This window comes from Antennarius striatus, chromosome 16, assembly GCF_040054535.1.
Source record: "Antennarius striatus isolate MH-2024 chromosome 16, ASM4005453v1, whole genome shotgun sequence".
In the NCBI taxonomy this organism is placed as follows: domain Eukaryota; kingdom Metazoa; phylum Chordata; class Actinopteri; order Lophiiformes; family Antennariidae; genus Antennarius; species Antennarius striatus.
In genome coordinates, this window is record NC_090791.1 from 11,738,298 (window position 1) to 11,763,300 (window position 25,003).

Here is a 25,003-nt window from a genome sequence, read left to right on the forward strand (position 1 = left end):
CTATCTATCTATCTATCTATCTATCTATCTATCTATCTTGTAGTAACTTTTGTAATCTGATTGTTGGCTATGAAATGCCACCATTCGGTGTGATCTTGAGAATGTCTGCAGGCTACATCTCTTCAACGGATGTTCCATTACTGAGGTGAGCATAGTCGCTATAATCGGAAGAGTCCCTGGCTGGTACATCACACAGTTTCTGGGTCAGTCCTTAGCCCTCTGAGAGGGCCCCATCCATACGAGCAACCAAGGAAGACAGAGTGAGTGTGGGAGAGCGAGAGAGAGCGGGAAAGGTATTTATAGAAAAATGGGGCTTGGCAGTACCTTTTCTAGCAAAGAACCATTTCAGTACCAAGTGAGTGTGTCCCAGTTTTCTCATCGCCACTCAGCCACAGGGTTCGGACTGAGGCTGAGGCTGGACCGCCTCACCCAGGATTGCCAGCCTGGCGTTGAGATGCTCTCCCTTCTCCAGCCCTTATTTAATCTTCACGCCACTAGTTCTCTGGTTGAAGTCAAAGGGGGGCACTGGCCCAGATAACCTGCAGATGTGACCTGATAGGGGCACTAGATTTTTTTAGATCTGGAGAGAGGCTCTTGGAGGCAGTTTGCTCAGGTGAGTGGCAGCTCAAAGGTGTCAAAAGACACTCTTTGGCTGCGTCAACCTCCGATCTGGAGGTGAAGGAAGCCTGGCTGGAACGTGCCCCGCCGCTAGCCGGGCGAGGATGAGGCGTTTCCTGAGCAGAAAGGGCCGCTTCTCCCTGCGCCAGAGCAAGTCTGGGACCCGGGGTGCCTCAAGAGATTTTTGTAAGTGTACTTCTCTGAGTCCTAGTTTTAACCTGGTGTTTAAGAAATTTTTGTTCTGCTAGGGGTGAGATAAAGAGAGCAAAAAGCAATTAAAGATGACATTTTGAATCTGGGGCGCAAGCTGGAGAGAAGAGGGCAAACGTAAGCCTCAACAATCCTCTCAAGTGGCACTTGTGTTCTTGACAGAAGCAAAGATTGTGATCTGAAGAGCCACATCAGTGATTTCCAATCTATTTTAGATCAATAAAAACCAGCAGTTTGGTGTTTCTTCTCAGCAAGCTGACACCAGTCTCTATGGCTCTCATTCAGTCAGCCACATCTCACCCTGAATCTGTGGTTCTCTGCTCCAGTATGATCTGATTTTCCTTTGAAGTAGATCTAACATTTCTTATCAGAAGTTTTCCACAGAATTATATTCTCACTTCTCGGGAACTTATTTTTTGTTTTCATGCTTCCCATTTCTAATTCGGTCTTTCTTTTGCTCTCTGTCTGACTTTTTCTTGTTTTGTCTCCATCGTCCTGCACCTCTGATCAGTTACAAAAAGAATTGAATTGGTGATTTGATGAAAGACTGGATGCAGCTATCTGCAGTTTTATTTAAGTTTGATCATTTGCATTTCCCAGTTAAATGTTTTACCCTTTGATTTTATGCTTAATATTAATTTATTGATAGCTGGTCAAATAGCAGACGTTCAGGTGTCCTCAGATTTTTACAGGGAATTGTGACATAAATAGGAAAGGGTGACTTCATGAATTCTCTAATTATGTCCCAGATATAATCTTCATGATAATGCAGACATGAAAATGTTAAAGAGCAGTTGGTAATGCTAAAAGATTTCAAATGGGAATTAAATATATCATTAAATTAAATAAGGTTATCTGTAAGAGATCATAATGTTCCTATGCTGTCCTACATACACGGGGGGTGTTGAGATAACAGTAAAATAAGAAATGTGACACGGGGAAATCCAGCAGCTCAACCTGTGGGCTACATACCACAAATAAGAACCTGTCTTTATCACATATGACATTATTTTGCTTTTTTTATTCTCCAAACAACAATAGAAGTAAATCTCTGAATATGAAAACGCATCTCAATGCAACTTCTGTGTCTTCATGTTTTAGGCTTCATTAAATACACCCATTTACCTGCTGCTACTTAGCTGGCCTACTTAAACCAGTGGACCACTTGACCTCCATTTCACAGCTCACAATCTGCTTGTCTGTATGAACAGCTGGGACCAGATTAACCCTGTATGTTCCAAACAAAACACATCAAGTCAACCGTCTGTCTGCCCTCCAGACCTTGGCCTGCCAACCACCAATCAGAACTGGCCAGAGGCATTTGGTTTCCGACTGGGTGGAACAGGGCCCAGCTACATCCTGTCTGTGGTGGAGGGCAGTAGTGCCTACCTCGCTGGTCTGCAGCCCGGAGACCAGGTGGTGGACATTGAGGGCCAAGACGTGACCAATCTCAGTACACCAGCATTGATCGCTCTGGCTCAGACCCTTAAGACAGTGCCTCCCAGTATCGGGGTGGTGTCACGGATCGATCAGGTCAGTCGACACTCAGTAATCAAAGTTTTACTTTAAGAAACAATGCAGTAGCAACCAGACCTTTTCCATTCCTCAGATCGACATCACGCCTGGCCCAGATGGCCGGTTTGGCTTTACGATCATCGGAGACAGCCCCCTGATGGTGGAGGACTGCATACCGAACGGTCCAGCCGGACGCAGCGGCCTTAAGGCCAGAGACTACGTGTTGGAGGTCAATGGAATCCCAGTGAAGCACCACGAAACGGCGGCAGCCATGATCAAGGCGGCTCAAGGACGACCTCTTCGTCTGGGCGTGCTCAGTATGGCTCGGCGGCCCAAGAGACTGAGCAGCAGCATGAGGGTGTTGTCCCAGAGTGGGGACAGCGTCAGGGAGAGTCGCACCCACAAGGCCATGGAGTTCAATAAGAAAGTGGGTCCAACATAAATGCATGTTTCAAAAACGTACTTGTGTTTTTACTTAATGAAATGGTGAAACATTTCTGTCCATCAGGTGGAGGAAGTGCTGGGAGAGGAGCCAGAGGTGAAGGAACAGCTGTTTGAAGTGCTCAAGCAATACGCTGCTGAGAGAGACGTGGAGAATCTGGCCGAGGCTCTGCCTGACATTTTGATCACAGACGACCATCAGCAGTTGATTGACAGCGTCAGGTAGCCAATCAGTTGATCACTCATGTGTTTAGAACCAAACCTACAGTCAACCTTATGCACGACTTTGTGTATGGTTTGTTTATTTTGATCTGACTCCTAGCAGCTCTCTTATTCCACAGTGACTAAATAAGCCCTGTCTGAGATTTCATGTGTTCCATTGAAGTACGAGTACCATTGAAACTATAAATCATTAACATAATGCAGTTAATTACTGCCAAACAGCACACTCAACTGATCCAAATTCTCTATGAATGATTAACATTTCTGACAGAAGGCAGAAAAAACACCCCAAAATTAACAAAGAATCCATCTTGGTTCAGTGGCAAACAATCCTATTTGTCTAAGAGAATCCATTAATATTCATCAAGGCTAACTGTGATACAAAAGAGACCTTGGAAGTATTTTACATTTGAAATACTTTCCTCATATTAATTTTTCTAGGACGCTAGCAGCAGGGCATCAGGGAGAGTTACTGTCCATTGAGTGTTATAGACAGTTCAGCTACGGTTCATGCTTATGTAACATCAACGCCACAGTGTGGGGATCAAAAATCCCAAATTCCCCCATGAAGTCAAAAGGGTTTGAACTCCTGCTTCAGCATTTTATAATGAACTAATACAGAAACTTAAGCCTATTGCCGTTATTGACTGAGCCAGTTCGCTCTCCTTTCTCCTCTCTCAGGTACAATATGGTGAAAAACTTACAGACCAATATTGCATTTCTTCCTCCTCAGCACTGATCAGTAAATGAAAACCCAATAGCGCTGCACACACTTGTGATTTGTCTTGTCAGCCCCCCCCCCATCCTCCTCCTGTCTTTTCGTCTTACTTTGATTTCCTCTTTGTTGGTCTTTGTTTCCCATTTCTCCCTGTCAGCTCTGATGCTCTCTTTGATACCAACACCAGTCTGGCTGGATGTTGTTTATTCCCTCCTCTGGCTTCAGCTCCTAGCTCCTACAAATAGTTTTACTGCTGGTGGCTGAGAAGTGCACATGTATGTTAGGAAAATAGGACAATATGCCTAGGCTGCATGCACACAGCACTGTCACTTATATGTTCAAGGTCTTTGCTGGGAGATAATATGAACTGCTGCCTCGGGTGAGTACTGAATAACTATTTACCATTGTGCATATAGTCTTAGCATAACTAGTCATCGCGTGTGGTATCAAGTATTTATATACATCGACCATGATCTGATATGATTGGTCATAAAGAAGGGTGTAGTGCAGGTAAAGAATTGTCTAGTGAAAACCTCACAACAATCAGGGCTCAGGTTTCCCAGTGACTGAGTTTTCAGGAGGAATCAGTTCTCCTTACAGCCAGAACACCATCGTCCAGTCACCTCAGTTTGCTCCAACGCAGCTCTCTATATCTCAGTTTGATGTCATATATCTTCACTGTAGGGGAGAGCCTTTAAAACGCTTTGTAATGTTGGTTTTTCCACTGAGGCTCATTAATTATGCATGAGCTGGATCTACAGAGGACTGGAAACTGCTTTCCTCACCTATAGGCTGTGTGAAAAGTACAGTCACTTCCCCATTATGAGATTAGATCAATCCTCTTGACTACAAGGTGTTTGGTTTAGTGTCACCTTCACAGGCTTTTGTATGCTAAATTTTCCTCTTCTCTTTTTTTTTCGTGTCCATGAGCCACGCCTCAGGGTGGTGCTGGAGTACGTGGTTGCTATGGGTACAGGGAACGTGGATCTTCTCTGGTGTACTTTTAAACGCTGAGTTTTAAGGCTTTTTGTCTATATTTATTTTGTTATGCCAGCAGCATTGCAGAAGGGATGGAAAGTGTGTACTTCACTTTGGTCCAGATTGGAATGAAAAAACTAACAATTTTTACAATGTATGCATTTTCCTCTGAAATTACCATGAGGATTGTGGCATTTGTATAAAACATGTCAAATAGTAGGTGAGATTTTTCATTAAATTTCAAAGCCATACTCATGTCCCCATAAGGGTGAGTTGGTTTGGTGACTGCTTGACTCTTCCCACAACATTGGGTTCATTTTCAGTTTCTCCAATACTTTGATTTATTTTTAAAGTACCACAAAATAATTGTAGTCTGTCAGGAAATACTTTGGATTTATTGGTGATCACTATATATTGTAGAACATGTAGTCAACATTGAACTTGCAATAAGCTAGTATTCATTATGAGCTTATCTAGTATTAATATGTAAGTAGAGTCTTGCAAAGCTGCAACTAAACTCTAATTCTTTCTGAATTTAAAAATGATCCATCCTGACTGTCTGTTTAATGATTGTCTAGTTGGTGCAGTTGCACAGTTGTTATTCCCTGTAGGAAAGCCATCAGGTATTATGAGAGTTGGATATGAGAGTTTGTCAGTGATAAGGTGGCTGTCAGTGATATCATGTGAGACGTGGAGAATTGATGTGTCTGTAGCTAAACCTCACTGTCCTCGACTCTATTTCAGTCTCTCAGACTGTCTCTCTAACTTTGCCTCAATCACTGTGACTTCCAGTGACTTTCACACATCCTCACATTCACACACCAAAAAGAAACTTCCACCCCACCCCTGTCCAGTGATTTAGAGGTTGTGTATCACAATGTGCAATATGTGAAGTTATTTCTTCCTCATGTAAAACTTGACCAGCTGGGCCCCTCTCTACTCAGTCTGCCTCTGTCCCCCTATCCGATTTGGTTCGCCCTCCCACAGGATGTGTTCTATTTTTAAGCAGCCTATTTCTTTTAATAATTTATCTCTTAGGTTTCTGACACACTTGCTGGTGTCGCGTCTGAAATGGCTGTAAAACCCAGTGGTTAGCGGGAGTTTTAAAGTTTTGTCTCATTAGTGATAATCTTGAAAGACCTTTTAGCTCCTTTGTTCATAGTCTTCTTTAGCACTACAGTAATTAAAGATAATTATTGTCATTTGATTTATTAATTCACACTTAGAAGATGTTAAGTATAATGATGCATTGTCAACTCATTATTAATGCTACTTTGCCTTATTATTTCACTCTCTGAAATATTTTACCAAATATTCAAGTAATTTAAAATTGCTTGAAAACATTTGGACAGTTGTCAACATACATGTAGAATTAAGAGTCAGAGATGGTGCAGGGGAACATGTGTCACACAGACAAAACTGTCAAGGCATCTCTGCGTTCACTTTGTACCATTTTGGTTCTTGCACACTCCCAGTCATTGTGTGACCTGCCTACGAAATTCCTCTGGGGCTCTCCACACTTCTCCAATTCTTTCCTCTCTCCCATCTCACTTACTCCTCTGTTCATCTCAGTCTTTCCTTTCTTTTCAGCCAAGGGAAGACAAGATTGATCACGCTCGCACTGACGAATGATTGCTTACTCTTAGGTTAATCTTTAAATTAGACATAAAAGTACTCCCTTTTTAGGCACCAGAGATGGGAATGAAGGAGGAGCGACACCTTACTGGCCACACGTGAAGATGAACAGGTGATGATGCTGCCTGAGGATGTTTTGGAGGGATGTGAACCATAGGCACGTCATTAGTTTACCGCATTTGTCTATCGCCTTCTCTCTATTTCTTTATCTGGATACTTTCAGAGCCAAAAGGAAATGTTTTTCGAGATCCAACCATCAACCCTTTTCTCATCTTTTTCCATCACTGTCCTGGAGAGTTTGTTTGTTCAAACTAGATGGGGGCTCACCTAGATAGGGAGGAGGCATGTGCGTTGCTTAAATGAGCTCAGACACTTCCTCAAAGCCCCAAAGCACCATGGAAAAGGAGAGGAGCCTCAGCAGACACTTTCGGTATGGCACATCTCTTCTCCGTAGTGTTCACTGTGCTTTGTGTTGTTTGTGGCTACTTATATATGAAGCATTGCTGTCAAACTGCTCTCTTTATGATAATAACCAAGCTTTGTTTTGATTCCTTTAATTTGATATAATTTTACATTTTGTCATTTTGTATTTGCTCCTAATGTGACTCTAGAATTTAAAGCTTTATTGGCAAATTTGGTGATTTTATCCAAACACAACACTGCTGACTCTTTAATGTAATGTCTGTTTGTGATAAGTTATGGTTCCATTCAGGGTTGAAGCCATGTTTCATGTTTACAATGTCTAATAATCAGAAGTAGGTCTAGTGATAATGGTTTTAACAACTTATTGCAATTGTCTTTCATTTCTATGTGAGTGGTGTTCTTCATCCACCCCACTTTCAAACCTAATTATAGCTGTGTCTCAACCTCCTCATAATTTAGGGCATCCTAATGCCTCCATCCATTGTCAGTGGAGGAAAGTTGTGAAGGTCTCATCCGCATGTTTTGTCTAGTTAGTTGCAATTCAAGAGTGGCACAAAAACATTTACATGGATATAACAAGGAAGATTAAGTTGATGTGAAAGGCTAGAAACAGTCTCCATCGTCGACATCAAGTCTTGATGCTCCTAATGGCCATAGTAGACAACACCCATCACACCATCAATATCCTCTTAGATGTTTAGGCTGCAACAGGAAATGGCAATGTACTCATGTTAGTTGGAATAATGTAAACTTTTTTGACTAAAATTCAAAACATCTTAAACAATGAAAACCTCAAACAACACAGTGGAGCAGCATGGTGTGACGAGGTGAAGACCGCCCAGCACTGCAGCAACCTCCAAGCTGCTGACACTCCTGACGCTGTAGCTGCTGTTGAAGGGTTGCTCTGGTGCCTGTTAGGTAGGCGGAGCTGGTCAGGTACCTCCTGTTGCTCTGACTGTGTCTGCAGTCAGGACCTGGGGAAAAAAGCATCCACAAATAGGAAGAAAACGGCTCTGGCCGTGACAGTCTAGGTACACACATTACATTAGTTGTTGTTTTGTTGATGTCGACATGAAGGATGTGTGGAACTACAGTATAAAGACATTAAATGGAGCATGAATGGGCCAGGCCTTGTGAATCAAATACAGTACACAATAAATGGCCTAATTCTGCTTAGTTCTTCCTGTCCATTTGTCTGAGCAAACATGATGATGTATGAAAGTTACGTGGCCTACATAGCCCATAAGCGTAGACTTCATTCCCAATAGTTCCCTGACCCTGGCCTAGAAAGAGTTCTACTTCTCTATGTGCTCTCTTTTTGTCTCCGGTTCTGTCATATTTTACTCTTGTATTTTCACATCTCTGACATTTTTTCTGCTTTTCTTAATATCAGTTCATTGCCTCTGACAGCTTGTCTGCTTGTCTGTCTGCCGTTCACTCTTTCTCAATAAATTTAACCTGGCTAAATGTAGAGTATAAATTTCATTCTGTTTAACAATGTCCTGCTGTGTTTTGTTGTCAAAGTTCTGCTATTGCTATAGTTTGAGAATTGCTCTGGATAAAAAATCCTTGCAGACATAGTGACCACCATATCCTCCTGTCAGTTTGGGGGATAAAATGGGCCACAAATTTACATTGACAGTCATTGATATTCCAGGACGGGAAACCCTGGTGTGATTGACAGCATTGAATACAATCATAAGAATAAGGACACAGGTAATGGGTTAATGCAGTAAAAACATGACTGATAATCAAGTGACAATAGTTGACTCTTACAACTAGACATGATTTAGAGTCAGGTTTAGGGTTAAGGGGTGTATTGATGCTAAGATTTGGCAGGATGTGTGTGCAGAACAATGTATGTTTGTGTGTATACTTGGAGAAACCTGTAGACTATAGAAAATCACAATTGGATCGAAGTAAGAAATCTTCAGATCACCTCTCAACCTAGAATGTAAGATGTTGATATGGCTGCAGCTCAGCACATGCGTCATTCTTTTAAATAATGCCACCTGTGCATTTCAAGAAAACTACCACAATGAGCCAAAAAAAAAAAAAAACTCTCCAAAAAACCTTTTGTACCCAAATGTACCAGCACAGAGCTGTGACTGCTTTGAAAACCCAACTGCACTGCAGAGCCATCCTCAACAGCAATGTTTGAATAAGGAGCTGTTCTGTGTATGTATGGTTTTACAGAATGCACACACACACATTCGCTGTGTGTGTGTGCATTCTGTAAAACCAAAGCACTTTTTCATTCCCAGCTTGGTGTAAGTATTCAAGAAATTCAAAATGAAGACATAACAGCTGGGGATATGGAGGGAGATAGATGGATTTCAGGGTTTGCTTGTGATTGGAGAACCACAGATAGAAGAGAAATTTAAAAAAAAATCACCCTATATTTAAAAGAAAACTACTTTTCCAAATAATTAGCAAAGAATGTTCCATATCTGGGTCATTTCTGCTGTTTTGTTATGTAATTGTTCTTGCAGATAATTGGATAAACACAAACCAACTTCAGTAGAGAGCACAGATACAAGAGAGCTTAATTGGAATACACATTTCCAGCTGTCTAAAACATCAGTGGTAAATGCCATCTTTGACTGTTATTCCTCAGGAAACAACAACGCTGTACTGATAGTGAGCAATCTCAGTATGTGTCAGATGTGGGGGTTTTTTTTTACAGTTATAAACAGAAATGCTGCTGAGTTTGGGGCAGAATTTGATCATGCAGCACAGCTCGCTCTAGTTGACTAGACACTTTCTTTTCATATGTATGCACCAGAGAAAACAGTTTGGAAGGAAGTGGGTTCAACACGCAAATAAAACCCAACCCTGATAAGTGAAGGGTATCTAAGGGAGGGATTTTACTTTAGGATGAGAAATTCTTTTGGAGTCGATTATGGGGGGGGAGGGGGGCAACACAAGCAGGGGGAGTGGAGTGTTCTCTCCCATCCGCAGCTCCGAGCTTCCTTCTGTTGGTACTGTATACTAGCTGCGAGCTGTCACTGATACTGAACACTATGCCTGCAGCTGCTAATGAGACGGGAGCATGCAACACAACCCTAATCTGTTCCATTCTTACATGCACATCCAGACACACAAAGTAATGGACCGATCCCGTCTCACTGCTCGACTCTCATGAGACTAAATGGACCAGATTATTCTTAAATCATTTAAGCGGATTCCACAGTGGGGAAGTACACGATAAAATCAAGGACTTTTTCTTTCCTTTTTGTGTTTTGGGCAATGCATAGTTGGACAACTCAGGATAAAAAAAATTAGGATGTTTTTGGGATTTGGGCTGAAGTACTGCTCAGATGTGATTTATTTTTTCCTTTTAGTTTGTGGGACTGTCTTGTAGATAAGCAAAAAAAACTGGTGAAAATGTGATGTGGACTCCTTACTTGCCTCTCCATCTCTGCTTCACTTGAGTTTTTCTTGTCACACTGAGGGTGAGTCTGATCCTACAATGTTTGCCAGGATCTTCATTCCCAAGAAGCACCGGGAGCGTTTTGATGAGGTGGTTTCCCAGAGCCTGATGAGCCGGATCAAAGGACGGAGCTTCAGTGACCCGAGCCGTAGCCACCTTCGCCGCAGTCGGAGTGAGGATCACCCTGAACGCCTCTTGGTCTCCACCCGGGCCAGTTCAGTGCCACGCACTCACGCAGACGAAGGCGGGAACCCCCCGGCCCGTGGGATGCGCAAGACCACCTCTCTCATTGCTGGTCACTCCAGCAGCACCAGCATCAACTGCAGGTCTGTTTTATTATGCAGCTGAATCGGTATATTAATTTTAAATGACAGGATTCTCTTTGCTCATCCTGAATTTTGCTTAGGAATGATTTAGACTTTTATCAGCAACTGCTGTTCAGGTGACTTTGAAAGAAAATATCTTCTTCTTCTTATTTCTTGCAATATCTTCTCTTTACCTGAATGCTTAAATGAAGCTCTCATTATTTATGCACTTCTAGCAGATCTGAACAAAGCTTTTCATAAAGTATAACAATGCTAAATTGAAGGTTTTCTTTTACAGTTGCTTTTACACTGCTTATCTTGTCTTTTTATTCAACTTCACTTGTAGTCAACAGTCATTCTACACTTTTACCTATGGCAGTTTTTTTTTTTTTTTACAAAAGCAATGAAACTATTCTATGTTAGTGATAAGCGTGCTTACTGTAAATTCATACATTCCGTTTTAGTCTATTAAAATTAAGCGCAACAGTTTCTCTTTAAGGATAACACGCATAAAACTGATAAAAATAGACCCTTCATTCATCAAGACAATTGGATCCTAGACCTCTTTAGATTGCCACAGCCATTATCTAGCTGTCTTTATGAGTAGTGATTTAGTTGTTTTTTTATCATCCCAACATCTCCCCTAAAATTGGAGGGAAAAACTATGCCCAAGACTCTGCTGATCTCTTCTTTGCCTCTAGCTTATGAGGATGTTATGTGGCTCCCTTGGGATATCCTATCCATAGGTGTTCATGCAGGATGTGAATAGAAAGTAGTTTGCTGAATATGGAAATCTGCAGGAGCTCGCATATGGACTGAAAGACCAGAAGGCTTGAATTAAAATTTAGTAGACTTACAATTTATTTTTAATTTAACCATTAATTCTTCAAATTTCTTAGTTTTCTGAAAATACTGGAGTGCCAGCGAGTATTCATCATATGCTTTCAGAATGGTTGGCATCTAATGAATTAAGGTGAAACAATCAAGCTTTATACTGAACGTTTATTAAGTACACGTCTATGACCAGTTCAAATCATGACTGTGGTGTTCAGGCCAGTGTTTGTAGAATGATAGTTTTTACCACTTACTTGAGGAGAGTCATTAACACAGTTTCTATCGTGACTGTTATATAATTTCTTTGTAGAAAAATACGTACAAAATTACCTGAGGGCTGAGTAGTTTTTAATGGCTGCTTTCCTTTTATGTAACAAGGCCTCTGGTTAATTGTCAATTCTGTCATTAACCAAAGCTCAATGTGTGTCTTTAGGACTGTCAGAGTGTGTAAGGGCAACATGAGTTTTGGTTTCACTCTTCGAGGTCATGCCCCAGTGTGGATTGACTCAGTTATTCCTGGTAAGTTAAAATTACCCAAGCGCTTATTCTTATTTCTCAGTTTTGTGATCATACATAACAAAGCTGTTGTTAGACAAGGTTGATACTGTGTAGCAACACTGTTATTAAATTCAACAAAATCTATGTACAGTAATGTCCCTATAAAGCATCCACACCATACCATAATGCTATTCCCTTAATGAGGACATGATCAAATCAGATGTTCTCGTTCTGCAGGAAGTCCGGCAGACAAGGCAGGTCTCAAACCAGGAGACCGCATCCTGTTCCTCAATGGACTGGACATGAGGTTGAACTCTTACCTGCATAAAGAAATATGAATTGGTATTGTTAAAAATGGTCTTTATGATCCAGAAAACCTTTTGTCAGTTGCTTAATTTACACATCAGCAAAATGTTAAATTCCTACCGAATGAATTTAAAACAGTTGTATGTCATACAAAGTGTCTGCCTTTAGGACTTCCTCACACGAGAAGGTGGTGTCCATGCTCCAGGGCAGTGGTGCCATGCCCACTCTGGTCGTGGAAGATGGTCCGGCTACTTTCAGCTTGTCAGAGCAGGACCTCGCTGGCGGCGGACTTCCGACAGAGAGGGCCCGCTCGCCTGTGCTTACCTCCCTCCACTGGGTGGCAGAGATTCTGCCCCCCAGTATCCGTGTTCATGGTCGTACCTTTGGTCAGCAGCTTGAGCACCTCCTCACCATCCAGGAGAGGTACACCATTTGCAAGGCTCTGGAGAACTTCTTCCAACACAGGTGAGGAAATAAGTCGGGGAAGTTCAGGGGGAGTTGGGTGAGATAAAGGGAGTCTTAAGTCTTTCAAGGGTTGTTTTTTTTACCCAGACTCTCCCTTTAATAAATTTTAGTGACTTGAAAATGATGACTTTGTCTTGTTTCCTACGTTTGTTTGAACACACCCACAAACTCAGTTTTGACACGAAGTTAGATATCTAGGTAAGCTGTGTCCTTGCCTGTGTTTCCATGGAAACAGGACTGTTGACACGCTGATCGTGGATGTTTTCCCAGTGCTGGATACTCCAGCCAAACAGGTGATCTGGCAGTTTGTTTACCAGCTGCTGACGTATGAGGAGCAAGAACACTGCCAGGGCAAAATTTCACGCTTTCTTGGATACAAAGCTCCAGGTTTGTGCTGATATTTTGGTCTTCTCATTTTCCTGACATGTGAAAGATGGACATTGTCAATGGGGAATTAATTAACCATTCAGATCAGCTCAGATTTTGCAGTCCTGCATAAAAAAAACCTTTGCCTCTTCCACTGCATTGCCAAAATGTGTGTTTTCCAGTTCCACCACCTCCACCTCCTCCACCTCCTCCCCCTCCCCCAGAGCCTGAGGTTGTCACTGAGCCTCATCGTCGTAGCAGCTCCATGAGGGTGACTGGGACCACATACAGGAGCAGTGTGAGGGGACGTAGCTCTGATGACCTGGTCATCGGCACACACTTGGGCATGGGTACAAAACTTCATTATTATTCTTCATTCATTTTCTGTAGCTACCTATGTTGTTTAGGTCAAAGGGGGGCTGGAGCAAATCTCAACTGAATTTTGGTGGGAGGAGTCAGACACCTTGGACAGCAGTCACCCATTTATCACAGGGTTATATATATACCGTATATATGTAGTTATATACAGAAAGACAACCAATCTGGAGAGCCCAGAGGGAACTCATGCAGACATGAAAAGAACAAGCAAACTCTTCACAGAAAAGTCCCAGATCCTCAGGTAGATTTCAACCCATGACCTTCTTTTTGTGAGGCAACAGTGATAACAACACCATCACTATTGCTATTTTCAACCTTTTCATTATTATCATTGTGATCATTTGCAGGGACCATTGATTCTTTGTACCACTTTTTTTTTTGTTTCAAGCTTTCAACATCCATTACATGATGAGTGTGGGCCATAGTTTTTCATTTCATTGCATTTGTTTTGTACAATATTTAACATTCGGAATAATAACTTAACATGTTCCCATGCAGCCAGAATCTCTCATTTGACTCCTTCATTGCTGGCACAGTGGTAGCTACTAGGTGGAGCTGATGGTCAGCCTAAATCAAGCAAATCTCACATCCTGGGACAGTCCAGTCCAGGAGAGTTAGCTTTTTAGTGTCAGCAAAAGGCAGCTACCTCAACAACCTGATTTCACTCCTGTGAATGAGTATATTCTTGTAGGTCTCCGTGCAGACCCAATGCTGGAGACAGGGATTAGGTTGGCTCCAGGAGAGAGACAGTCAGGAGATGGTACCTCCCTTCCTGAGACTCCCAACAACCTCACCAATGTACGTACCAGAGCCTGAGCTCATGGGATAAATATCATCTTCAGGCTCATCGACACGAGGGCTAGAGGTCTGTCTCTGATTCTTTGTATATTTCCATCACACAAGCTGTCAGCAGTGTATGCTGAGCTGGAGAACATGTATTCAGCCAAGAGGTCCAAGTCCCTGAAGAGCCGCCCTCCTCCTGCCCCTGAGAGTTTGCTGGATCTGGATCCTCCCTCCTGCACAGGTTCCCCTACAATACATGCTAGCACAGGTAGCTGAAAGCATAAATCTATCCTCATAGCTGATGTGATGAGATGATAACAACTTTACTCTCACTCTGGCACACTTGTATGTTGTGTGTGTGTGTGTGTGTGTGTGTGTGTGTGTGTGTGTGTGTGTGTGTGTGTGTGTGTGTGTGTGTGTGTGTGTGTGTGTGTGTGTGTGTGTGCGTGTGCGTGTGCGTGTGTGTATGCGAAGGACTTGACAAGAAAAAGTTTAAACTACTGCAGTGCAAAAATGTTACATCCTGACTGATAACCGAATATTCTTGATTTTTCCAATTAGACAAATTTTTCTGTTTTAATGTGGTACTTAAATGTACAATCCCAAAACAAACCACTGCTCTCAATCTGTTTTTCATCCTGGATTAGTCTTGTTAGGTTAGTACTTATCAGAGTGGGCACCAAGCTTCTAAGGTCTTTAATTGGTCCTATAAAATACACAGGAAATAAAAACATACAATTAATAAACTACTGAAGAGCAGCGTATATAGTTCTACATTTTTAAAGATTTGTTTCTACTTGAATGTTAAACAGCATCAGCAAATGTGTTAATGTAGTCTTCATCGTCACATTGAAAGTCCAACATCACAAAGCATCACTGGTTTGATCCTGTTTACATCAGACAGCATGAGCCTACAGTAAGGCAGAAAGTAGTACTTAAATATAGTCCAGGGGCACTGACCCTCATTAAGAGTGTATCATGATGGTGGAAGTGGAACTAGAAAACACACAGTTAAAGAACCCTTGTAATAAAAATGTGTTTCTATAATGGGTCTTTTGGGAGACGTGTTCACTTTACCTTTTGTGCATGACAAGCAGATTTCCATTACAGAGGGATATCTTCTTAGAATAAATACATACGACCATTCAAAACCAGACTGTCCAGTTTATGACAGGCATCTGGACAAAAGCAGAGTGAGAGGATCTGACCAGACTTCACTAAATTGTTACCTATAGTGTTTATGAATTTGTTCTATTCTAAGGTCTTTAATCATTAGAAATCAATTTCACAGGCAGCACCTAATAATGCTGTAATTGTGTAACTGGATATACTACGTCTCTTATTTTTCTCAGGTAAAGGTCCCATGCCAACATTGTGGCCAGAGCCTCTCCCCAGTCCCCCTGCAGCACAGTTCTATCCATCAGGGCTGACGAGCCAAACCAGTGGGGAGTCCAACCCCTACATAAGCCTGGATAGTCCCCTTCCATCACCTCCGGAGCCCCCCGACTACCCATCCAGTCCCCCACCCCTACATAATAACAGACGGCGCTACACCTTCTCTAAGCCTCCTCGCTCAGAGGACACTGATCGCTTTCTGGATGCACTGAGTGAACAGCTGGGACAGAGGGTGGCCATTATTGATGACTTCCTGACCCCCGAGAATGACTATGAAGAGGTAGAATTACAGAAATGCATGTTTAGGACATAGCTGTAAGATCTAATTCAAAAGTACAGTAATGAGCTAATTAATGATGGCTACTGTTGTGTATTCAGTTGTCATGTATATAATAATAGATGTTATTATTTTTCCAGTTTTCTGAATGTAAAAATATCTTAATAATTCACTTTTTATTTACTGAATGAGATCATTTGGTGTAGAAAATCAGAGAACATGTCTGCAGGGTCAGTAAATGTTAGCTTAACTTAAATTTTTGTAAACATTTAATATCAGCCAGTTATTTGTCACCTATTTTATACACAACCGATTCACAAGTCAGTCCTCATGGTAATTTTGTTTTGCACAGACGTTTTGTGCCTTCATTTCTGGTGACTGCAGATAATCCCAATGGGATAGCATTTTGTTCAAACTGTAATTCAAGGCTTAAAGCTTAAAATAAAACACATCCGGAACAGGTACATGTAACAGAATTGTTTAAATATTCTACAGAAATATGTCCAAATGATGTTGTAATGCCCGCTCAGTTTTATAAAAAAAACACCAACAATTACTGTAAGACTACTTTAACAACTACTTTAAGACATTTTGACCTAGTTAACAAGTACATCTGAAGAATTTCACAGGATACCCTTTGATATTAAATGGCTAATGAAGTACAACTGGTCTTAATACCAGGATATTGTGCAGATGGGCTACCCAGATGAGGATGATGAGGATAACGAAGAGGAGATGGGGGTAGATGAAGAGGAAAATGGAGGATTTGTGGCCCCAGAGCTCAGCAGCCCAAGTGATGTTCAGAGTAGCAGTGGAGAAGAAAATGCCTCGTCCCTCACATATTCTTCCTCCTCTGACCACATCCCTCCACCCCCACTGACCCCTCCACCACCCCCACCCGTTCAGTTCAATGACCTGCCTCCTCCCCCTCCAGCACCTGCACAGTCTCAACACCAACAACAGCAACAACAGCAGCCACTTAACTTCACCCCTGAGCACTCCCCAAGAGTGTATGTACCTATCCGCCGGAAATCTGGCCCTCCTCCCCCTCCTCCACCTCGCAGTAATCCACCACCTAAACGTCTCTCCTTACATAAAGTGCTGCCTACAAAAGAAGATCTACAAGTCCGTACTACCATGCAAGAGCTAAAAGCCTTGCAAGAACAACAAATCTTTAAGGACAGAAAAACCTATGAGGAGCAACAAGCATACAAGGAGAGGCAGGCCTTTGAGGAGCAGAAAGCCTACGAAGAGCAACAACTGTTCCAGGAACAACAGGCCTACCAGGAGAAACTTCTCAAAGAGAGAAAGGCTTATGAAGAACAAAATGTTTTTGAGGAGCAAAAAGCTTTTGAAGAGCAACAAATGTACAAGGAGCAACAAGCCTACCAAGAGAGACAAGCATACGAACAGCGACAAGCCTACAAAGAACAGAAAGCATATGAACAGTGTAAAGCCTACAGTGAACAAAAAGTGTTTGAGGAACTTCAAGCCTACCAGGAGCAAAAAGCTTATGAAGAGCATCAATCCTATGAAGAACAACAAATGCAACAAATCTATCAGAGCCACCATTCGATGCCAAACCAGCCGACACAGCAGAAAGCCCACCCAGCAATCCCTCTCCAACAGCTCCACCAGTCATTACCCCCACTCCCATCACCAGACTCCACCCATCCCCACAGTAGCCATCCGTTGTACATGATGCGCCATGCACAGCAGCATCAGGCCCAGCAGAGCTTTCACCACAGAAGATTATCCCGTTCAGCTCCATCTCCGCACCAGCCACCACCCCAGCCATCAGTGCGCCAACAAAGTCAGTACTCTGAAGGCATCTATCAAAGCCACCAGAGCATGAGACCCCAGCCCCAGCATTCGTCTGCAGAGATGTTGCACCAGATGCATCAAGCTCCAGCCCATCACTCCTCCACAGAGATGCTGCATCAATTGCAGCAATCCCAGGCCCATCACTCATCTGCAGAGGTGCTCCAGCAAGTACAAGCCCATAGCCACTATGCATCATCAGAAATTCTTCAACAAGTGCACAAAACCAAGGCCCATCATTCTTCAACAGAGCTTCTCCATCAAGCTCACCAGATGCAGCAAATGCAGCCCCACCACTCCTCAAACGAACTTCTCCATCAAGCTCACCAGATGCAGCAAATGCAGCCCCACCACTCCTCAAATGAACTTCTCCATCAAGCTTACCAGATGCAGCAGGGACAAGTGCACCATTCATCCACCGAGCTGCTCTATCAAATGCAAAACCCACAGGCCCAGTACTCCTCCACAGAGCTACTCCATCAAGCTCATCAGACACACCAAAACAAGCCCCACCATTCGTCCACTGAGCTTCTGCATCAAGCCCAGCAAGAACCCTCTTCTCTAACCGGTCAACTAAACCGGGACAGCCACTCCCATCAAAGTCGAAAAAGTCTTAAAAGTCATCATCAGAGCCAAGTGTCATTGCAAGGGAGACACCAAGAGCAGCAGATTCACCAAATTCATCACCCCCAACCCACTAAATCCTCTCCCCAAAGACCTCACTCTAACCAGCAGACCCACCACCACTCCAGTACACCTCAAATCCACCACATTCACCATATGACCCCACAGCCACCTCTACAGGACTACCAGCACCAGATTCAAGTTATTTATCCTCCACAGCAGCCCCATAGGCCTCAGCCTCTTCTCTCAACCTTCCAGCCCCTCCAGCCGCATCAACCCACCCTTTCTTCTTTCCAACCACTACACCAGCAACACCAATCCCAGCACCAAACCCAGTCCTCTACCCAAAATACCCGTCCGCAGTCCCAGCCCTCACATCACCTGTTACAGTCTTCACACCAGCCTCAAGCTCAGTCCCACCATAAGCAATCCCATGGCCAGCCCCAATCCCTACCCCACTCTCTATCTGACCCCACAGAGCATTTGGAGCCACCACCACCCCCACCTCTACCCCCACCTTGCTCACCTCCACCCTTGCCAAGGCCTTCACTCTGTAGGATGGACTCCAATCACATGAGTGTGAAGAGGTTGCGTTGGGAGCAAGTGGAAAACTCAGAGGGAACTATTTGGGGACAGGTGAGCTGTTTTAGATTCAGACAACAAAACCTAAGAACTCTTAAAATATCATAGTCTTAAAACAAGAAAACACCGTAATACCTTACTGTGTGTTTTTGGTAGCTGGGAGCAAACTCTGAGTATGACAAACTGCATGACATGGTGAAGTATCTGGACCTGGAACTACACTTTGGAACACAGAAGAGCTCCAGTGAGTATTGGTGCATGTCTGCAGTGATGGAAGTCTTTAGATCAAAAGCTAAAATAAAGATCAATTAACATATGAAATGTTGTAATCACATTCACGCTTTGTAGCACATAATTATCCAGGTAGTTGGATCTCTGCTGTATTTTTGAATTATATGTGCACCAAGCATAGTTCAATAAAATGATAGATAGATAGATAGATAGATAGATAGATAGATAGATAGATAGATAGATAGATAGATAGATAGATAGATAGATAGATAGATAGATAGATAGATAGATAGATAGATAGATGTGTTGTATTTTATGTTGAGTATATAGATAGACTCAACATATAATAATATTAATAATAATAATCATAATAATCACAATAATCACAATAATCATAATAATCATAATAATCATAATAATCATAAATCATAATAAATAATAATCTTCTTTTCCTTTTGGCTTTTCTCTCCTCTGGACATGTCCAAACCATCTCAGTCTGGCCTCTCTGACTTTATCTCCAAAACCTCTAACATGTGCTGTCCCTCTGATGTACTCATTCCTGATCCTATCCTTCCTGGTCACTCCCAAAGAGAACCTCAACATCTTCATCTCTGCTACCTCCAGCTCTGTCTCCTGTCGTTTCCTCAGTGACACTGTCTCTAGACCAAACAACATCGCTGGTCTCACCACAGTTTTGTACACCTTTCCTTTCATTTTAGCTGAAACTCTTCTATCACACATCACACCTGACACTTTTCTCCACCTGTCCATCCTGCCTGTAAACGCTTCTTCACCTCTTTTCCACACTCTCCACTGCTCTGGACTGTTGACCCTAAGTACTTAAAATCCTCCACCTTCTTGATCTCTTCTCCCTGTAACCTCACTCTTCCACTTGGGTCCCTCTCATTCACACACATGTACTCTGTCTTACTGCGGCTAACCTTCATTCCTCTCCTTTCCAGGACAAACCTCCACCTCTCTAGCTTCTCCTCCACCTGCTCCCTGCTCTCACTACAGATCCTAATGTGATCTGCAAACATCATAGTCAATGGAGATTCCTGTCTAACCTTGTCTGTCAGCCTGTCCATTACCATAGCGAACAAGAAGGGGCTCAGAGCTGATCCCTGATGCAGTCCCACAAGTCATCATGAGCCCCTTGTTTGGCCTTTGCTACCTCTACCTTCACCTTATGCTGCATCTCCCTGTACTCCTGTCTACTCTCCTCAGTCCTCTCAGTGCCCCACTTCCTCTTGGCTAACCTCTTTCTCTGTATACACTCCTGTACCTCCTCATTCCACCACCAAGTCTCCTTATCTACTTTCCTTCCAGATGACACACCAAGTACTCCCCTACCTGTCTCCCTAATCACATTAGCTCTAGTTGTCCAGTCATCTGGAAGCACCTCCTGACCACCCACAGCCTTGTTATTCCTACGGTTGAATTCTTAAATTAACAGTTTTGTCCACTTTTTATTCTCGATGTCTATTATATTCTTCCATAACGTCCGAGTATTTCAATATTTTTAGTGTCAGTTCCAGAGCTCTCTCCCCAACTAGAGAGCTCCAAGAAGAAAGATGTTATTGAAATTCTATCCCATAAGAAGGCCTACAATGCATGTGAGTATAAAATGAATTTTATTCTATGATGAAATTCTTTGACTCATTATGCTAGGTGTTATGCTATTCTAAAATATTATTTGTAATTTTTTTTAGACCATATTTAAATGGTCTTTTTTTCTTTATAAATAGTAAATAATCATGTCTGTTTATCTTCCTTCTAACCTCCAGCTATCCTAATAGCCCACTTGAAGCTGTCTCCTGGGGAGCTACGTAAGGTGCTGATGAACATGACCACTGACCGACTGGAGCCAGCTCACATCAAACAGCTGCTGCTGTACGCACCCGATGCAGAGGAGATGAAAAAGTATGAAGAGTACAAACAGGATCCCAGCAAACTCAGTGAGCCAGACCAGTTTGTGTTGCAGGTACAGTCCCTTAGTTTGTCTGTTAGACAAGAGGCTGTAGGGACCACCGTAGTCTAAATCACTGTCCACTCGCTGTATTCTATAATCACCACACCCTTATTTCTTCTTTTGTGTGTCTTCCATCAGATGTTATCAGTACCAGAGTTCAAGACACGCTTACAGAGCCTCCTTTTCAAGTGCTCTTTGCAGGAGAAGACAGACGAGTTAAGGGGAGCTTATGACTGCCTCTACAGAGCTTCACTGGAGCTAAAGATGAGCAAGAAGCTGGCTAAGATACTAGAGGTACTGTAGCTGCTATTATAATGATGAAATGAAAATGGTGGTTTCACAACTCACAACAACTGTGTGTGACACAAGGGTATAGCCATCTTTTCATAGGTGAGGGAGATATATTGTTCAGGAGAATGACAATCATCTAGTTCCCATTCAAAATTCCTGTTCATTTGTAACCTTTCCCTTTCAGAATGTTCTGAAATTGCACTCTTACTACATCCAGAAAATCCTCTTTTAAAGTATGAGCTACTGCTTGGTCATCCTAGTGTTTGGAGGGTTATGGACATGAATTCAAAGAAGTTAGAAATTTATAATAGAATTAAGAGGAGTAATTCTGTAATAGCTGTGGGCATTGATCTCATATTTACTCTGATATGACAGATATTTCCTTAGCCAGTTATAAACTCTCTTCACATGTGAAGGATCACTACGTTCTTCCTGATCCCCTTCCAGCTCTGTCAGAGTGTTTCCTCCCTGTTCATTCTGTCACAATCCAAATTTTTTTAAAAAAGGAAAGCTATAGTGAAATTCAGAGTACAAAGTGAGGTAAGTGGGTCTGCTCTTAGCATAGGGCCAGTTAACCAAGGTAACCTTAGCTAGTATTGACACCTTCTTAATTTGACATCAGAAGCTACACAGTGTGTGCTGAATGTTGGAATTAAGTGCAGCTACAATCTTTTACTTGACCGTGTATTGCTTGTTGTTTTCTGCCTTTCTTTAGTTTGTATTGGCAATGGGAAACTATTTGAATAACACCCAGCCTAAAACCAGTAAGACTACAGGCTTCAAGATCAACTTCTTAACTGAGGTAAATCATCTACTAACACGTATTTAGAGCCAGTGACAAACGTTTGCATCTTTCAAACCAGTCATTGTTTTTTTGCATCATGAGCCTTACGGGTAATGACTTCACTTGTGTTTCTCTCCAGTTGAGCACAACTAAAACAGTGGATGGGAAGTCAACGTTTCTCCATATTTTGGTGAAGTCATTATGTCAACACTTTCCTGATGTGTTGGATTTCTCCAAAGACTTAACCATGGTTCCCCTTGCAGCCAAAGGTAAATCATTTTCTACTGTTTTCTGTTTTTTAGAGCATTTTTTTAAATATACGGAGCTAATACTTGTGATTAATTTTCTTACTGTCTGGCACATTCGCCCTCCATTTACTCTCCTGCCTGTAGTAAACCAGAGGACTGTCACATCAGACCTGAACGATCTCCATACGACCATCCAGGACATTCGATCTGCCTGCCAGAAGATGCCTGCGACCTCTGAGGATCGTTTTGCTGTCGTCATGAGTGTATCTTTTTCAAAACTGCCAAAGGCGATCATGGCCGACTGAGATCATGCCAACTTTTACAAAGAAAAAACCAGAAGAGATGATGAGATTTTTTGTGCCCTTGACTCCAGTGTGTGCAGAACTTCCTCGAAAACAGTCATCCAGCAATCCAGTCTCTGGAGTCCCTGCAGCAGAGAGCAATAGAAGAATTCAGCAAAACAGCCTCTTACTTTGGAGAGGACGTCAAAGTCACCAACACTGAAGCCTTCTTTGGTATTTTTTCTGAATTCATGGCCAAGTTTGAGGTGAGAAACAAAAAAATCCTTAATTGAAAAAAGGTCATTATCAATCAGTGCAGATAAACACTTGCACTGACCGATAATGACCTTATTAGTGCTTACAGTTCTATTGATGTTGTGCATGAACAGCCATGAGGACTGGCTGCAATCCATCAAAGTCGCAAAGAAAAATGTACTATTCTGTCGTGTGAATAATGTGCTGCATACAGCAGTGATTGACTTCAGCTTATTCAGCATGAAAGGAATGAGTTTGTTAGTTCTCTCAATTATTCTTATCTGAATAATGAAAGTGAAATTTTTAAAAACTAAAGTTGAACCTAGTTATTAAAACGGTTTTGTATATTCAGCAGCTTAGTATCAACTTGAAATTTGTGGGATCAGATTATTTTTTTTGTAGCCTTAATCAGCACTAACGTTAAAATTGAGAAGTGTTGTAATTATTATGGATTTAATTGTTTAGTTTTAAAGTTTTAATTTTCAATAAACTATTCAATCTTTGTTCTTTCGTTGCAGAGAGCTCTGTGTGAGTGGCATGCTGCAGAAAACCTGAAAAGCCCCAGAAGTCCACAAATGGCCTCTCCATTGGCCTGGTGACACAAACACATACACATAAAGTAATACCACATGTACACAGACATGCATGCATATTCTGTATACACATGAACCCTCATACACAAACATACCAATGCAAAATTGTGAGCAAAACGCAGTTTTTAATGAATGACCATCGTTTTTTATAAATAAAGGAGAAACCTTTCATTTAAAGATTTGTGCCAGTGGTGTAGTCAACACTGTATGTCCTAACACAACAAAAAGGAATATAGATTGAATTGTTAAGATTAATGCAATAAAAACAAACTTTTTTTGTCATCAGGGTATCTCCTCTATTTGAAAGATAGTTCACCTGTAACAGCCAATAGTTTAAGACTTCAGGTCACCTCTGTCAGTGTTTTATTGCAGTCAAATCTTTGTTGTATTCAGGTAAATAAGCAATTTAAAATAGATTTTCTCCCAAGTTGGATGTTTAATTGAAGTTAATTCACTTTCCCTCAATGTTTTGAAAGCAGATGCTAAATCAGCTTTTCACTTTATTTATATATTCAGTAGTTTTGTGAGATGCCCACCACACTGAATGTAACATCAGTTCTTTATTAAATGTGATTTATTTTCAGGAAATCCTCACTTAAGTTGCACTGTAACTTTACGTCATTGTCAGCAATCCCCCTAACCCCTAAATTAGAACTTCTTGTCATTATTCTTGCATTGTGTTTGACCTTCACTGCTACTAACTTGTACATATATGGGAAAATGACAGACTTCATTTGTAATAGAAGACCTTATTCATTCAGCTTTGAACTTGTTCAAGGATGACTAACTAAAGAAAGTATCAGTGGGATCAGGCGGAGGCCTTGACGGGCAGTGTGCAATATATGAGTGTTTATCTGATTTCTATACATTCTGTTCTTGAAATTATACCAGATATTTTCTATTTGTATTGTACAGAGTGAGAGTAGGTAAGGAAAACAGGAACGTTGTTTGACGCGTTTTGTTATTTTTAACGCAATTCCAAAATATTTCTGACTGATTTTGTCATGTGAGTCAACAATAAGGTTCCACCACCAAGAAGACAGTGAGATCATTTAGTGCAGCAATATAAATACTTTTCAAACTATTAAAGCTACAGCATTCCATCTTGTCAGACATGCCTGCGATTTATGAATGTTAAGGTTCATCTTCAAGTGATGTTTTAAAATTTTAAAGCTAATTACTATGATAATCTTTATTTCAGCAGCTAAGGTCAACTTTTGAATGTAAGCCTCTTGGAGCATTGCTGCATATTTAAAGCCTAGAAAATGTTACGTCTGTGTTTTGTCCTGACAATGTTGACCAATATAAACAATGAAATCCACTTTTGCCTGGATGTTTCTTTTACATCATCTGACTGAATATTAATGTATGGACACATAAATACTGTATAAAAATATTTGCTGGTTAGTTATTTTAACCATTTAAAGCAGGGGTGTCAAACTCATTTTCACCGAGGGCCACATCAGCATAATGTCTGTCCTCAAAGGGCCAGATGTCACTTATGAATGTAGCTTAATATAA

The 25,003-nt window shown here is 41.7% G+C and overlaps 1 protein-coding gene across 1 annotated transcript; it reads left to right on the forward strand.

The window, feature by feature from the left end:
- The first annotated feature begins 722 nt into the window (after positions 1-722).
- Positions 723-24,793, forward strand: grid2ipa (glutamate receptor, ionotropic, delta 2 (Grid2) interacting protein, a). Its single transcript, XM_068336336.1, has 24 exons — positions 723-808; positions 2,085-2,361; positions 2,438-2,770; positions 2,852-3,006; positions 10,244-10,519; positions 11,766-11,851; positions 12,068-12,137; positions 12,305-12,601; positions 12,837-12,988; positions 13,150-13,317; positions 14,037-14,143; positions 14,249-14,396; positions 15,481-15,803; positions 16,482-17,628; positions 17,824-18,881; positions 18,984-19,071; positions 20,585-20,674; positions 20,846-21,042; positions 21,169-21,324; positions 22,037-22,123; positions 22,245-22,374; positions 22,498-22,616; positions 22,736-22,900; positions 23,408-24,793. The coding sequence occupies exons 1-24, from the start codon at positions 723-725 to the stop codon at positions 23,486-23,488; spliced, it is 5,796 nt and encodes a 1,931-aa protein (XP_068192437.1). The 3' UTR covers positions 23,489-24,793.
- The last annotated feature ends 210 nt before the right edge of the window (positions 24,794-25,003 follow it).

Excerpts from the sequence above, each read along its gene's own strand:
- grid2ipa (XM_068336336.1), top strand. The coding sequence starts at position 723 with ATGAGGCGTTTCCTGAGCAGAAAGGGCCGCTTCTCCCTGCGCCAGAGC. Across the intron at positions 21,043-21,168 it reads CAGACCAGTTTGTGTTGCAG|ATGTTATCAGTACCAGAGTT; the intron begins GTACAGTCCCTT and ends GTCTTCCATCAG. Across the intron at positions 22,375-22,497 it reads GGTTCCCCTTGCAGCCAAAG|TAAACCAGAGGACTGTCACA; the intron begins GTAAATCATTTT and ends TCCTGCCTGTAG.